The sequence below is a fragment of the Brachypodium distachyon genome, chromosome 3 (genome assembly GCF_000005505.3).
Source record: "Brachypodium distachyon strain Bd21 chromosome 3, Brachypodium_distachyon_v3.0, whole genome shotgun sequence".
NCBI lineage: Eukaryota > Viridiplantae > Streptophyta > Magnoliopsida > Poales > Poaceae > Brachypodium > Brachypodium distachyon.
This window is the reverse complement of record NC_016133.3, coordinates 30,915,057-30,929,440: the sequence shown is the minus strand read 5'-3', so window position 1 is coordinate 30,929,440 and position 14,384 is coordinate 30,915,057. Positions and strand designations below refer to the sequence as shown.

The following is a 14,384-nucleotide window of genomic DNA, read 5'->3' as shown; positions in this document are numbered from 1 at the left end:
TACACATTTGATGAGGTTTGTCCCATTTTAATTATGTGTATTAACCTGAAATTTTTACCCTGACCTTATATACCATAATATGACTCCATGCCAAAAATTGCTAATTTTTGACAACGTTTTAGTATTATTGAATATTTTCTATAAAACGGCTCTAAAAAGTGATAATTAATTATTTTTACATAAAAGTTGGTGATTTTAATTCACATTACTCGGCATTAGTAGAAAATGAAACTGCAGCAAAAAAATCAACTCAAAAAGTGAAAACATTATAGCCAAACTTGGTTCAAAACTCAAATTGGACGTTTGAGAGCTAAATTCGGTAGCTTACACGAAGATGTTACAATTTGTGAAGCATGTATCATTTTGATTTTGCGTATAGACCTTTAGTTTTTATGCCAAGTTTATGTACCCATAAAATGACACCAAACCAAAATTTGTTCTTTTTGACAATGTTTTAGTATTATTTGATTTTTTCTATTAAACGGCTCTAGAAAATGATAAGTAATTATTTGTACATAAAATGTGGTGATTTTAATTCATATTAGTAATCATTAATGAAAAATGAAACTATACTAAAAGTTTCAACTCAAGAATGGGTCAAATTAATCCAACACGTGGTTCGGGATTCAAATTTGGAGGTTCACTCTCGAGATCGTGCATTTTGTGAAGTATGTACCATTTTATTTTTGCGTATTGACTTGTAATTTTCATCCCAGTGTTATATACCTATAACTTGGTACCATGCCAAAAACTGTGATTTTTTGACAAAGTTTTAATATTATTTCCTTTTTTCATATTAAACGGCTCTAGAAACTGTTAAATAATTATTTTTACATAAACAATTATGAGTTTAATTCACATTACTCATCATCAATGCCAAATGGAAGTACAGTAAAATTTTCAACTCAAAAAGAGGTGGTTTACATCATAATGTGAAATAAGAGAGAAATGGGAAAGGAAAGAAAAAAAACGAAAAAAACATCTTTGCGGTGGGCCCGGCCGCCGGCAAAGACCGGTCCCGTTTTCTCACCGTTACTGCAGCGTCAAGTCCACCTGGTCACCTTATTTGCTGGAGGCCATTTTTATTCTTTGCCGGAGGCTTTTTGTATTCTTTGCCGTAGGCTTTTTCTTTGCCGGAGGCTTTTTTATTTTGCCTCCGGAGGCCCGAAAAATTGCCGCCGGAAAAGTCAGGTTTTCCCGTAGCGAGAGTAGTTTATGAGTAAACTGCTCCCTCCGATCCATAGCTCTATCCATAAAAGTAGTCTCAGATTCATGTATTGGTAGCATAAATGAGCAATACTGCATACTTTGACAACAATCTCACAACAAACTGAAGTAATATGTTTATAAACCAGGTAAAATTCTTGTGCACAAAATTCCTGTCCAGCGTTGCTTTGCACGAACAGAGTTTCTACAGACTCCCGGAAGGACAAAACGTATCAAGTATGAACAAAACTCGTGCTAAAACCCTAGCAAAATTGAAACCGAGTAAATTGCCGGCCAGTCAGGGCTCGCCCACGGAGGCAAAAGGGGCAGCCTGTGGCGGTCTTGCCAGCCTCGTGGCATGCCAAGCACAGGCATCTATGCGGATCAGGGTACTCTACGAACCTCGCAGCCGATGAATCACTAGAGCAGGAGCTAGAGGTACGGGCTGGATTGCGCCCTTCATCGTGGACGAAGAAAGAACAGGGCGTGATTTAGGGCCCATGTTCTTCTTGACGTAGTCGGTCGCGACCGATATCCACCGATCCAGGCGCGCTTGCTTTCCTTCGCTGGGGATGGCGCTGGCGCTGGGGCTGGGCAGGGTGGCCCCCGGCGGGAGCTGCAGCGCCGGCGAGGACGTCCGATGCTGCAGACCTGACCATCTCGACGAAGGAATGCACGTATCAGCACAGCAAAAGACAGGGACGGACGGAACCCACCACGGCAAACACGGGACGGGACAACGGAACGCACCTTGGTCGGCAAGGATGACCTCGACCGACGAAGGAGGCGCCGCCGCCATGAGCCCTGGGCTGCTGGGCCGGGTGGCGTCGCCGACGGAGATCACGGGCGCGCTGGGTCCTCCGCGAACTGAGGCGCCCCCCGGCGGGAGCTGCGGCGGCGAGGATGTATGCTGCGGACCTGCGCCGCGCGTCGCAATAAGCAAATACAACTATCACCAGAAGCAATGGGGAACCATCGTACGCGAGATCAGGAACCACTGAACGCACCTTCAATCGGGAAGATGGCCGAGACGGGCGCCGCCGGCACGATCAGAGGACCGCCACCGGGCAGGGAGGCCGCCTGACCGGCGACGCGGTCCTGCTGGCCTCCTGCTCCGAGAACAGGGCCGGGGAAGGAGGCGCGGATGCGGGAGGTGGAGACCTCGCCGGCGCTGAGCCCCTGCTGGCTCCCGCCGGCAGCCACGTCGCTGGCCGCCCCCGTCGCCGCGGTCTTCTCCTCCTCCTCTCCCGGCATTCTCGCGTGGGCTGGTGGATTGTTTGCTGTGCTCGGGGGGAGAGAGAGAGGCGGTGGGAATAGCAGCGGAGGTTGCCGGCAGGACGGGGAAGAAAGGGGAGCGCGGGGAGATCAAATTCTGTTACGGTAGTCCTGTTGGGTCCACCTTTGCCAGCCTGTCAATGGAACAGCCCATTGGGCATTGCCAGGCTGGCTTACGCCGCCGCTCGCAAACGCTGCTCTGCTCTCTCTCTCTCTCTTTTTGCGGGTAAAACGCTGCTCTCTCTCGGCCCTCCGCTCTGCAGCAGCATCGATGGGCTGCGTTGGTGCAACCAAAATCGATCGAGACTTCATGTTCGTCGGATTAATTGGTTACCAGGCAGACGGCGCCAGGGCCCGCACGTCGGCGCATGACACCTTCTGCCGGCAACGTCCGGTCCAGCAGGCACAGGCACCATCACCGGCAAGACATCACGGTGCCGAGAGACTTCGAGGTGCCACGGTCCAGTTAACTGTTGCTGATGCCACTTCTGTATTATATGTGACATAAGTTTCTCTTTGTGGCTCGTACTTTGTTTTCCGTCATTTTTTACTAATGCCGATCATTTACAATAATAATATCTAAGTTTCTGTTGGTTTTCTGTGAGCCAATACCTGCAAAACTAAACTGTTGTCTTCATGTGAAAATGCAACATTCAGTGTCTACATTGCCTCAACAAAATGTCCATCAGTTAAGAGCGAGGCAGGGAGAGATGGCAATTAGGGAAGGAGAGATGAGATTGAGCGCAGGGAGGAGGAAAAGGTCAAAGGACACACGACCATGCAAGAGGTTGCATCCTTTAGATAGTCATGCTTATATTTCCACCTTTCTAGCCTCTTTAAATCAACTTTAGGAGCTTACATAAAGTGTTTATCTTGGCTTATCGCTGGAATTCTAATTACTTTTGTAGGTATGGGCTGTCCAAGCAAAATGGTGGCTTATTCTGAGGGTTAGGAGTATGTATATTTTTCAACTAGAATTGTTGAACCAGTAAAAATTTCTGCTCTAGACATGAAGTTACCGTTTCTTTGTTTTCCACCTTTTCTCTGCAATCTACAAAATCCTGATACATGTATAGACATTGGAGCTACATCCATATGAAATTGCTCAATCCATATAACTTTGGAGGATTTGTATCATGCACTCGGACCTCATGTAAAGAATCATTTATGACATGTTTGAATATTCATATTATGTTTATTTATTTATTTATGTAACCATATATGTATGAACAAAGTTGAACATGAAGATGATATGTTGTTGTTTTTTTGTTGTTTCTGATAATAATATTTTTATTTTGTTGTTTTCTTACAAGTTGAACATGAAGATGATATGTTCGGTCGCGAAGCACAGGCATCTTACTAGTTTATACAATATATTAAATTGGAGTTGGTGGTGATGGTACGGCTGTCACGGTACGTCACTTCACCGAAATTACGAATCTGCCACCGTTGTCCTTGCGCGCCTTTTAATCCCGGCTCCCGCGGTCCTCAAGCGCAGAAAAAACACGTACCGTCCAAAAAACAAAAAAAAAACAGAGCCCTCCTCGCTCCTCCTCTCCTACGAATCTCACCCCCACCCGATCCGGATCTCGCCAACGCCCGCCGCCACTCTTGGTTGCCTCCACCAGCTCGTGCGCGTCGGCGGCGGCCGTGTGCGGAAGGCGGCTGCGGACCCGCGGCTCCGTCGCGTGCCCCGACCGCCACCTCCACCGGCTCGTGTGCGCTGGTGGCTCCCCGCGGGACTTGGACGGTGATGGGATGAGCCTAAGGCCGGGATGGCGGTGGCCCGACGCAGGGCAGCAGGGACCGCGTCGGCGCGAGCCATTGGTGGCCCTCTCGACGGGCAGTGGCGCGCGGCAACCATTGGTCAGACGCGATGTGTGGGCGGCGCGCGGGCGCGGCCAACGGGCGGACAAGGCTGTGAGAGGGCGCACAGGCGTACCGGGCAGCGTGTGGGAGCGGACGAATAGTGGGAATCTATGGGCGGAGGTGGTGCGCACAAGCGGGCGGCCGCAATGTTCGGTGGCGGGATGAATCGGGACGGTGAGAGGAGGAGTTTGCACTTAGGGTGGATGGAGAAGATAGTCAGAGGGAGAGCGAGAGAAATTGGGGAAGTTATTTGAGAAATAAAGTAGGGAGTAGGAGTAATAGGAGAGCAGGAAGGCTGATTTATATTGCCGCTTGCTTTATATGATGGCTGTTGTTGCTTGTTGTCTTGATCGATATACCGATGCTTGATGTTGAAATCATCACCACACGGGAGGTCGAGCGGCTTGGATGGATGGAAGTGATAAACGTTACCATTGCTACATGTTCTTCATTATTCATGATTATATTGACAATCATTCAATGAATTCGGCAAAAAAGTTAAAAAAACGCTCACACATGATACGAAGTAGTATATTTTGGAGTAAATTTCACAAAACCACATGTACTGGGGCAGTATTCTCATGGAGCCACCACTTTTACTGATTTTTCCGCAAACCAAACATTTTCGGTCACAATGTAAGGACAAGCTTGTAATAATGTGACTAAGCGAGTTGACAATTTTCCTTACAGGTCGGGCCCACATGTCAGATGAAATGTCAAACCTGTTAGCCCGTTGTGTCTGTCCATCTTCTTCTTGCTGTCCGGCAAAGCTCCCTATGCTTCTTCTTCCTTGTGCACGTGGTCTTCGGCCAGATGCAGCTCGGCCCCCGTGGCTTGTCCACGAGGCCGCCTCCGCGCGCGCCTGTCGTTGCACGGGGCTCCGACACTAGGGGCGTGCTGGCACACCCCCTTTTAGGCTCGGCAGGGGCGTCGGCGATCACCCCGGTGATCGCCGGCGTGGCCGATGGCGTACATAACCTGAAAACAGGTACACCCAAAGTGCATGCAAGCAAAGAACACATGCACGAGCGTTTTTACCCAGGTTCGGACCACCCGGAGGTGTAAAACCCTACGTCCTCCTTGTCTGAGCTTGTATTATCACAGAAAACCAAGTGTTTACAGGCTGCCGGGTGAGTTCCCAAGTACTCTCTTCCTTTGGCTAAGTGTTCCTCCCTATTCTCTGCTGATGCTGGAAGCTAGCTGTGAACCGACCGAACCAAACTCGAATGAACCAACCAACCCCAAAAAACCAACCCTTTGACCGTCGGCGGGGGTCCTCCTTTTCTCGCCAAGGGGATGCCACAGGTGCCACGGTGCATGGATTACAAGTGGCGAGCAGGAAGACAGGGCAACTCCCCCTCGGTGCGCTGGTGGCATGCATCTGTGCCAACTCCTCAGTTAGGTGCCTAAGGCCTAATAATTAACTCTGGACAACCACTGTTTACCTGTCGATTCATTAAATGCGCCGTGCGCTTCACTCCTCGCCCTCACGGAATTGCGCACGGCATGCCTGACGCACGCCCACGCGGCGCCGTTGTTCTGCTTGCTTGGCCCCGCTCCCAGGACGGGAGCCTGCGCCCGGGAACCCCCCTCCCGGCAAGTGACTTCCCGGGAGGTGGCCAGGCGGGAATATTCCCCGAAGCCCCGCTAGCTCTTCCGGGCTGGTGGCTTGCCGGGCAGCACGTTAACTGCTTCTCGGGATGACGCCTTCCCGGAAACTCGGCGATGTGACCCACGCGTCGCGCAACGGTGGTACCCCGGGAGCCACTAGTGCGACAGTAGCCCCCGGGCGTGGGCCGGCAACACCTGTTCCTGGACCAGTTTTTCCCTTGGTCGGTTGCCGGGCAACGCCCCAACCGACGCGTGGGTCCCAATTTGCCCTGGGCCCGCGTCTCTTCGCCACCCCACATTTCCCGCCGTTACGGACAGAGTAGTGGGCGCGTGATTTCCGCCCTAACCTCCCCCCTTAAACAAGGAAGTTAAGGTCACTCCACGCATTACTCCTTCCGATTAGGAGTAATCCCCGCGCACTCGTAGGGTACGGAACCGGCCGTTACCAAACGGCCAAGCGCTATAAAGATTTTACTGTTGCCAAAAGGGGAAAACACTCTGCTCCCCACAGCCTTCGCCTTCAACCTCCTTTGCATCTTGCGCTCAGAAGCTCTACCAGCCCCCGCTTCCGCTTCCCATGGCTCCTCCCACCACACGGAAGGGAAAGGAACCGGCGGCCAGCAAGAGCGGGGCGGCCGCCAAGGCCGCCGACAAAGACCAGAAGAATCGGGCGATGAGGGCATCGCTCGCCTTCTACCGACCCGGCTACAATGGCGAGGCACTGGCCAAGATCCAGCATGCCGTCGCCTCCGGGTTTAATGAGCACGGGGAGACCTGGATCTTCCCTGTTGGCGCCGAGCACTAGGATAACGACTTCTGGGTGTTCGGGCACTTCATCCTCATCGGGTTGGTTCCGCCATTTTCGTTGTTCCTCCACGCACTGATGGAATCATACTAGCTGCGGGTGGCGTAGCTCCACCCCACCTCGCTCTTCCTCCTCGCCACCTTCCAATTCCTCTGCGAAGCGTTCGTGGGGGTGATGCCGTCGGTGGCGCTCTTCCGCCACTACTTCTACCCCCGAATAGAGAACGCGAGGGCGATGTCGTCGGGGGTGGTGTTCCACGCCCGCGACCGGATGAAGTCTGAGTTCATCGTCCGGTCGGAGAAGAAGATCGAGAAGGAGTGGCGAGGTGACTGGTGCTGGGTCCAGGTAGAAGACCCGCAGGAGTTCATCCTCTTGCCCACGGAGCTGCCGGTTCCCCACGACGGCTAGCAGGACCGGTACCACCGCGACACCAATCTCCTCCCATCGTGGAGAAGATCAAGGCGTTGCGGTTGGCGGGGCTCTCCGACGTGGACGTGGCGCGCACCTTCATCAACCGGCGCATCGCGCCGCTCCAACTGCGCTCTCGGCCGTGTGGATGTACACGGGTCCCGGGGACAGGACACGCCTTCACCAGGACGGCGTGGATTTGGAATCCCTCAAGGTGTGGGTGAAGGGGATCTCCGGCAAAAACCTCCAATCGACGAGGTTCCCGCCGGGAATCTTCTCCCTCCACGCCGGCGTTGCGGCGCTCAACGACATTGTTGCCGCCTTCCCACCCTGCAACGAGTGGGGGTTGATGGACGACACCCCCACCCGGACCCCCCACGCTCCCGTGCCCGCGCCTCGCGGGAAGCAGGTGCTCGTGGAGAGCGGGGGCGAGTCGGAGATCAGCTGGCCCTCCCTCCAGTCCCTAGACAACGAGGCGGGCCAGCCTGCAGCGTCCCCGGAAGTCATCCCCGTGGACGATGATGACGAGGACAGTGACGACGCGCCCCTGATCGTGAGGAGATCAAGGGCGCACACAGCGGCCGCGGCTATCTCCTCGGCAGCCGCGGCGGCATCTTCCCCGGCAGCGACATCCGCCCCGACGGTGGCCGCCGGCGCCGCAGCAGCAGCCGCCTTAGTGGCGCCCGCCGGTACCTCGGCGGTGCCCACGCCCCCGGGGGTCGCCGGAGCCTCAGCGGCGACATCCACCCCAGCGGCGGCCGCCAGCACCGTGGCGGTCTGCTTTTGAGGGATGCAGCAGGAACGCCGTGGCAGGATCGCCGCCGGCGGCGAGCGCGGACGACGATGCTACCCCCACACTCATGCAGCAACCCTCGCCTTCAGGGGGGAAACCCTGGCCCTAGAGGACTCCGCTCTGGGAGCTGCCGCAAGACGGCTATAACGTCCTCGCCGCCTGCTGCACCTCACCTGGAGCAGCAGGCGCGGGTGGCGAGGAAGTTATAGCCTCCCGGCGACAGCCCCCGCATCCGGGGAGACCTGGTTTTTCTAGGGAGCTCGTCCCGAGGGGTGCTGCATGTACACCGTGGAGTCCTCGCCACCAATACCCGCAGCAGCCCTCGCTGCTTAGGAAAAAACTGCCCGAGGGCCGCAATAGGGACGCGGTGATGGGCCGGAACGAACGGCGAACGCCGGTACCGGCGCCATCACAGCGTCCTCGCGACGACCCCCGCCCGCAGGGGCGCTCTCTAGGGGGGCGCGGCGGGGACACTATGGTAGTGCACCCGTCGGCGTGGAGCACTGGTGGCATGCACTACCATAGTGTCTCCACAGCGACCCCCGCTCCTTGCGGAGATACCCTCTGGAGGGACGCGGCAGGGGCACTGCAGTAGTGCACCCGTCGGTGGCCCTTGCCCCAGAGCCGCTCGCTAGAGAAGATGCATCCAGGGCACGGTGGCAATGCACCCGTCGGCGCGGAGCATTGATGGCATGCACTACCACCGTGTCTCTGCGACGTCCCTCGGAGTAGGCTCGATGGGGCGATGCGGCAAGGGCGCGATGGCAGTGCACCCGTCGGCGCCAGGCCCTGATGGCATGCACTCCCATCGTGCCTCCGCAGCACCGCCTGCCTTAGCAGCCCCTTTCTTGGCTTTGCTCTGAGCTGTTCCATGGCTGGGGCGCGCTTTTTATAGGCACGGAGGGAGGGCTTGCCACGGCGCGCGACGGATCAGCGCAGCACTCGCGGCACGCCTCCCCTTGAAGTGTGGTATAGTCTTCGCCACTTTGCATGCCAAGTTGCTGTGGCACGCGTGGCGGCCCCCTCCCGAGTCAAGAGCCTCGAAATGTGGTAAGTTCCTCGTGGTGCAGTCGTCCCGCACCACAAGGCACTGCTACACGCCGCGTCCCGTGGGCAGCCCACGGGTATTGCAGTGTGCAAGACTCCACTTTTCCCTCCAGATTGGATTCTTACTAGGTCCGAGATGCTGCAAAAAAAATTCGAAATCCACGAAAAACTCAAAGCAGCATGGATAACCACAATCTCCTGCCTCCCAGGCCCCGGGCACGGAAGAGTCGATGTCAAACTTGGATGTGAGCATTCCGTTTCCCAGGCGCAGCGACTGCGCGGTGCATGTTGCGGGGAGCCCGGCAACTGCACGTCCGATCATGCACGTTGCGGGAAGCCCGCCAAAAGCATGTCCCGTGCCGGAACGATCCGGCAACGAGTTTATGTTTTCGAGGCTCCGGTAGCCCCCTGCTCACAACCAAGTATGGAAAGACACTTCTGTGCACTTAAAGCAGGAGACAGAAGAAGGAAGAACATGCGAATAAAGGGAGCAATCTTTAAACTCAGGAAAAGAGCACTTATCTTTATTCACAATAGCTAGTGGTTTACACACGGGGGCTGCCCGGTTACACTAGCTCGAGAGGTATGCATCAGCGGCATCACCTGAGGGTCGGGCTCCGCCGCTTCACGGGTAGAACTTGCGCAAGTGCTCAATATTCCAACTATTTTGCACTGGCAAGCCGTCTTCGGTTTCCAGCCGGACAGCCCCCGGCCTGGTCGCCTGCACTACCCGGAAGGGGCCCACCCATTTCGGAGTCAACTTGTTCCCGGCCTTTGTTCCTTGTATCCAGCGCAGGACAAGGTATCCATTCTCGAGCCCCCGGGAACGGACTCACCTGTCGTGATAACGACGGAGTCCTTGCAGGTAGCGTGCCGCTCGCACAGCAGCCCGGCATCGAAGCTCTTCGATGAAGTTCAGATCATCGACCCGTTGCTCGAGTTGGCTAGTGTCGCCGTACGCGCGTACCTGGGGAGATCCGTGCTTGAGCTCGAGGGGCAGCACCGCTTCTGTCCTGTACACAAGGGCGAAAGGAGTTTCGCCCGTTGCTCGACTAGGTGTGGTCCAGATGGACCACAGCACGGGCTGGAGTTCTTCAATCCAGTGTTTCCCTAGGCCTTTGAGCTTGTCAAAGGTTCTCGTCTTGAGCCCCCACAGCACTTCTGCGTTAGCTCGCTCCGCCTGCCCGTTACTCCTCGGGTGAGCAACGGACGCGAAGTGCAATTTGGTGCCCATGCCCTCACAGTAGACTTGGAACACCGCGCTCGTGAATTGCATGCCATTGTCGGTGATGATGCCGTTAGGCACACCAAACCGGCACACAATGTTCTTGAAGAACTTGACGGCCGCCTGAGCGATCACCTACCACACTGGTTCCACTTCCACCCACTTGGAGAACTTGTCGATGGCCACGAACAAATACTCGTAGCCGCCGACCGCCCTGGGCAACTTGCCTACGATGTCCAGCCCCCAGACCGCGAACGGCCACGAGGCCGGGATGACGTGTAGGGCCTGCGACAGCTGGTTGCTCTTCTTCAAGTGGAACTGGCACGCTTCGCACGTCTTCACCAGCTGCTCCGCGTCTACCAGGGCCGTGGGCCAGTAAAAACCGTGCCGAAATGCCTTGCCGGCTAGAGCCCGGGAGGCCACATGGTGAAAACATGTGCCTCGATGTATTTCCTCCAACAGCGCGCGCCCTTCGTCCTGCGGCACGCAGATGAGCTTGACCCCATTCGCACGCCTGCGGTAGAGGTTTCCATCCACCACAGTGGACATTTTGGCTTGCCGCGCCACTCGCTCTGCGGCGATGTCGTCTTCCAGGAGGGCCTCCCCCTTCAAGTAGCAGGCGATTTCCACTGCCCAGGGAGGGGTCTCCCTGCCAACGCATGCCGCTATGTTAGCGGCATGGACCCCTGCAGTTGCAGGGTTTCCTTCAGTTGCCAGAGGGGCGTCCCCGGCAACCGGCTAGGAGGCGACTGAAGAAGCCGCTTGCTTCTGGCAGAACACCCCCGCCGAAGGCTTCCGGCGCTCTGCTGCCATTTTGGACAGCTCGTCAGCTGCGAAGTTGTCCTTCCGCTTGACGTGCTCGAACCGCAAACCCTTGAACTTGCGTTCTAGCTTGCGGACTTCCTCCGCGTACAGCGCCATCTGCGGGCAGTCATAGTCTTTGTTCACCTAGTTGATCACGAGCTGGGAGTCCCCACGAACAATCAGGCGCTTGATGTCGAGGGCGATCGCTGCCCGTAACCCGGCGAGCAAACCCTCGTACTCCGCCGTGTTATTGGTGGAGTTCGGAAAATCGAGTTGGACAGCGAACCTCAGCTGGTCCCCTGTTGGTGACTCGATGACGACCCCGGCGCCAGCTCCTTGGAGGCTGAACGCGCCGTCGAAGTAGAGGACCCAGTGGTCTTTGTCCAGCTTGCCGGGCAGGCTAGTCTCCGGCTCATCCTCTTCTACAGTCGTCGACGTCCACTCCGTGACGAAGTCCGCCAAGGCCACACTCTTGATGCTCTTGGAGTTGGTGAAGTGGAGGTCGAACTCCGACAGCTCCATTCTCCACTCGGCCACCCTCCTAGTGGCTTCGCGGTTGGTGAGGGCTCGCTCGAGGCAGAACCCTGATACCACCGTCACGCGGTGCGCCTGGAAGTAGTGACGCAGCTTGCGGGACGAAAGGAGAACCCCCAAGAGGAGCTTCTGTACTTGCGCGTACCTTGTGCGGGCGTCGTGCAACACCGTGCTGACGAAGTACACGGGATGCTACACGAGCCGCTTGCGCAGCGCTGGAGCTGCCGGCTCTGGGGTGGTCCCTGGTTCCGAGGCGGTTGCCGGGGGCCGCTCAACCCCCTGCCCCACAGCCTTAGTCCCCGGAACATCTTCCTCCCTCTCGGCAACCAGCACCGAGCTGACCACCTGGTGAGTCGCTACTAGGTAGAGTAGCAGCGGCTCGCCCGGCTTGGGGGCGACGAGGACGGGGGGCGACTTCAGGTACTACTTGAGTTCCCGGAACGCCGCTTCGGCCTCGGGGGCCCACTCTATCGGACCCTTCTTCTTCATTACCTTGAAGAAAGGGAGGGCACGCTCGCCCAGCCTTGAGATGAAGCGGCCCAGCGCGGCAACACAGTCGTTGAGGCGCTGGACATCCTTCACCTTGCAGGAGGCCTCCATCTTCTCGATAGCTTCTATCTTCTGTGGGTTGGCTTGTGTCCCCCTATGTGAAACCAAGAAACTTAGAAGCTGGCCCGAGTCCACACCAAAGGTGCACTTCTCAGGGTTCAGCTTGAGTTTGATCCTGCGGAGGTTATCAAACGTCTCCCGCAGGTCATCCATCAGCAAGTCCCCACGCTTCGATTTGATGACGATGTCGTCCATGTATGCCTCCACGTTCCGGCCTACCTGGGGTCCCAAGCATTCGCGCAACGCGCGCTGGAATGTTGAGCCCGCGTTCTTCAACCCGAAAAGCATGCATGTATAACAGTAGCAGCCAACCGGGGTGATGAACGCTGTTTTTTCTTCGTCTTCGACCGCCATCTTAATTTGATGGTAGCCGGAAAAAGCATCCAAAAAACTCAGCAAGTCACAACCAGCGGTGGAATCAACTATTTGATCAATGCGGGGTACAGGGAAGGGATCCTTAGGGCATGCACGATTAAGATTAGTAAAATCTACGCACATGCGAAGCTTGTTCCCTGCTTTAGACTCTACTACAGGGTTAGCTAACCAAGTGGGGTACAGAACTTCCCTGATAGCCCCGGCAGCCTTAAGCTTGTCCACTTCATGCTTGATGAAATCCTTCCGCTCCTACGCCTGCCGGCGGTCCTTCTGCTTGACGAGGCGGGTGTCCGGGCGCACCGCGAGTCGATGCTCAATCACCTCCCTGGGGACTCCGGGAAGATCTGACGGCTCCCAAGCGAACACGTCGGCATTCTCCTGGAGGAAAGTGATGAGGACGCTTTCCTATTCGGCAGTAAGGTTCGCACCGACGGTGACGGTGCCGTCCTTGTTGCCGGGTTGCAGGGGCAGCTTCTTCACCCTGCTGGAGCTTCTGGCCCTTGCCGGGGCACGAGCACGAGCCGGCGCTTCCCGCCGCAAGTTCCCGCGGTGCAGCGCGGGCTTTCTTTGTTGCTGGGCCGTCGCCCGGCAAGCCTTCGTCTCCGGCGACGCCTTCGTCACCGGTGTCGGCTGCGGTGGCGGCCCTGACGACCTCGCCCACGCACCAGGCCACGTCCTTGAGGTCGCACCTGGTGGAGAGAACTCCATACATGGACGGCATCTTCATCATGCCATAGGCGCAATGCGTAGCCGCCATGAACTTGATCAGCGCCGGCCGACCAAGGATCCCGTTGTAGGGCAACGGGGTGTGCGCCACGTCGAACACTATGTCCTCGGTTCCAAACGCTTCCCGGGACCCAAAGGTCACCGGTAGCGTGATGCGCCCCGGGGGCGCACGATCCCGGGGTTTACTCCCCGGGATGGCTCGGTGGGCTTCAGCTGATCTACCGGCAACTGGAGCTTCTCCACCAGCCTGGCGGACAGGAGGTTGAGCCCTGCTCCGTTGTCTACCAGCACCTTGGTCACCGTCATGTTGCTGATGATCGGTGAGATGACAAAGGGTATTACCCCCGAACCCAGCTGCCGTGCCGGGTGATCGTCGGCGCTGAAGGTGATTGGCACATGCGCACACGTCGCGGGTGAGGCGCTTCACCGCGGTGTGGGATGGGAGAGCGTAGGCTCCCCCATTGATGCAGGCGACGCCAAGAGGCTCCTGGAAGCCCGGCTCGTCGCCGCCCGTGCAGTCGGACTCGCGCTGTTCCTTAGCGCGGGCCCTGTCGCGTCCCCGGGGAGGGCGCTCCCTGCCCACGCGGGCCTGGCCGTGTCCCCCTGGGGTTCGCCTCTGCAGGCGCTACCGCCGGCAGGCCTCGGCCCCGCTCTGGGGTCGTTCGGACAATCTCGGGAGAGTATGCCCGATGTCGCCGCAGTTGAAGCAGGCACTAGCAGCACGGCGCTCCTCATGTCGCTGCTCGCGCCGCTGCTTGATCCCCTGCAGGATGCGGCAATCCTGCGCGTCGTGGGTGGAGTTGCTGTGGATGGGGCAGCAGGGCGCGTCACCCTGCTTGCCACCAGACCCGCCACCCGGCGAGGCCTTCTTTGCGGGCCTCGCGGCAGGAGCCCCCGAGTCCGCAGCGAGAACCTGCTTCCCGCTACGCTTGCGGGAACCCTTCTTCTGCGAGCCCTCGCCAGGGCTCGTGGCAGCCTTGGCTGCTAGCTCGGGCGCCAGGCGCCCTTCCTCGGCCAGGGCGCACTTGTGCGCCAAGGCGTATGAATCCTGCGTCGTCCGAATCCGATGCGTGCTCAGCTTCTCGCACATCTTGGGG

At 56.9% G+C, this 14,384-nt stretch overlaps 1 protein-coding gene across 1 annotated transcript; it reads right to left on the bottom strand.

Annotated features, from left to right (window-relative positions):
* Positions 1-205: 205 nt before the first annotated feature.
* LOC104584159 (translation initiation factor IF-2-like) lies at positions 206-2,460 on the bottom strand. The gene is made up of 4 exons (XM_010238314.1): positions 2,214-2,460; positions 1,957-2,124; positions 1,609-1,857; positions 206-231 (listed from the first exon to the last, which is right to left on the bottom strand). The coding sequence occupies exons 1-4, from the start codon at positions 2,458-2,460 to the stop codon at positions 206-208; spliced, it is 690 nt and encodes a 229-aa protein (XP_010236616.1).
* Positions 2,461-14,384: the final 11,924 nt, after the last annotated feature.

What these genes read in the sequence shown, in the direction of transcription:
- LOC104584159 (XM_010238314.1), bottom strand. Translation starts at nt 2,460, where the DNA reads ATGCCGGGAGAGGAGGAGGAGAAGACCGCGGCGACGGGGGCGGCCAGC. An exon ending in GGTCATCCTTGCCGACCAAG is followed by an intron (nt 1,858 to 1,956) that starts GTGCGTTCCGTT and finishes CGAGATGGTCAG; the next exon opens with GTCTGCAGCATCGGACGTCC. An exon ending in AGTGATTCATCGGCTGCGAG is followed by an intron (nt 232 to 1,608) that starts GTTCGTAGAGTA and finishes TTTTTGCTGCAG; the next exon opens with TTTCATTTTCTACTAATGCC.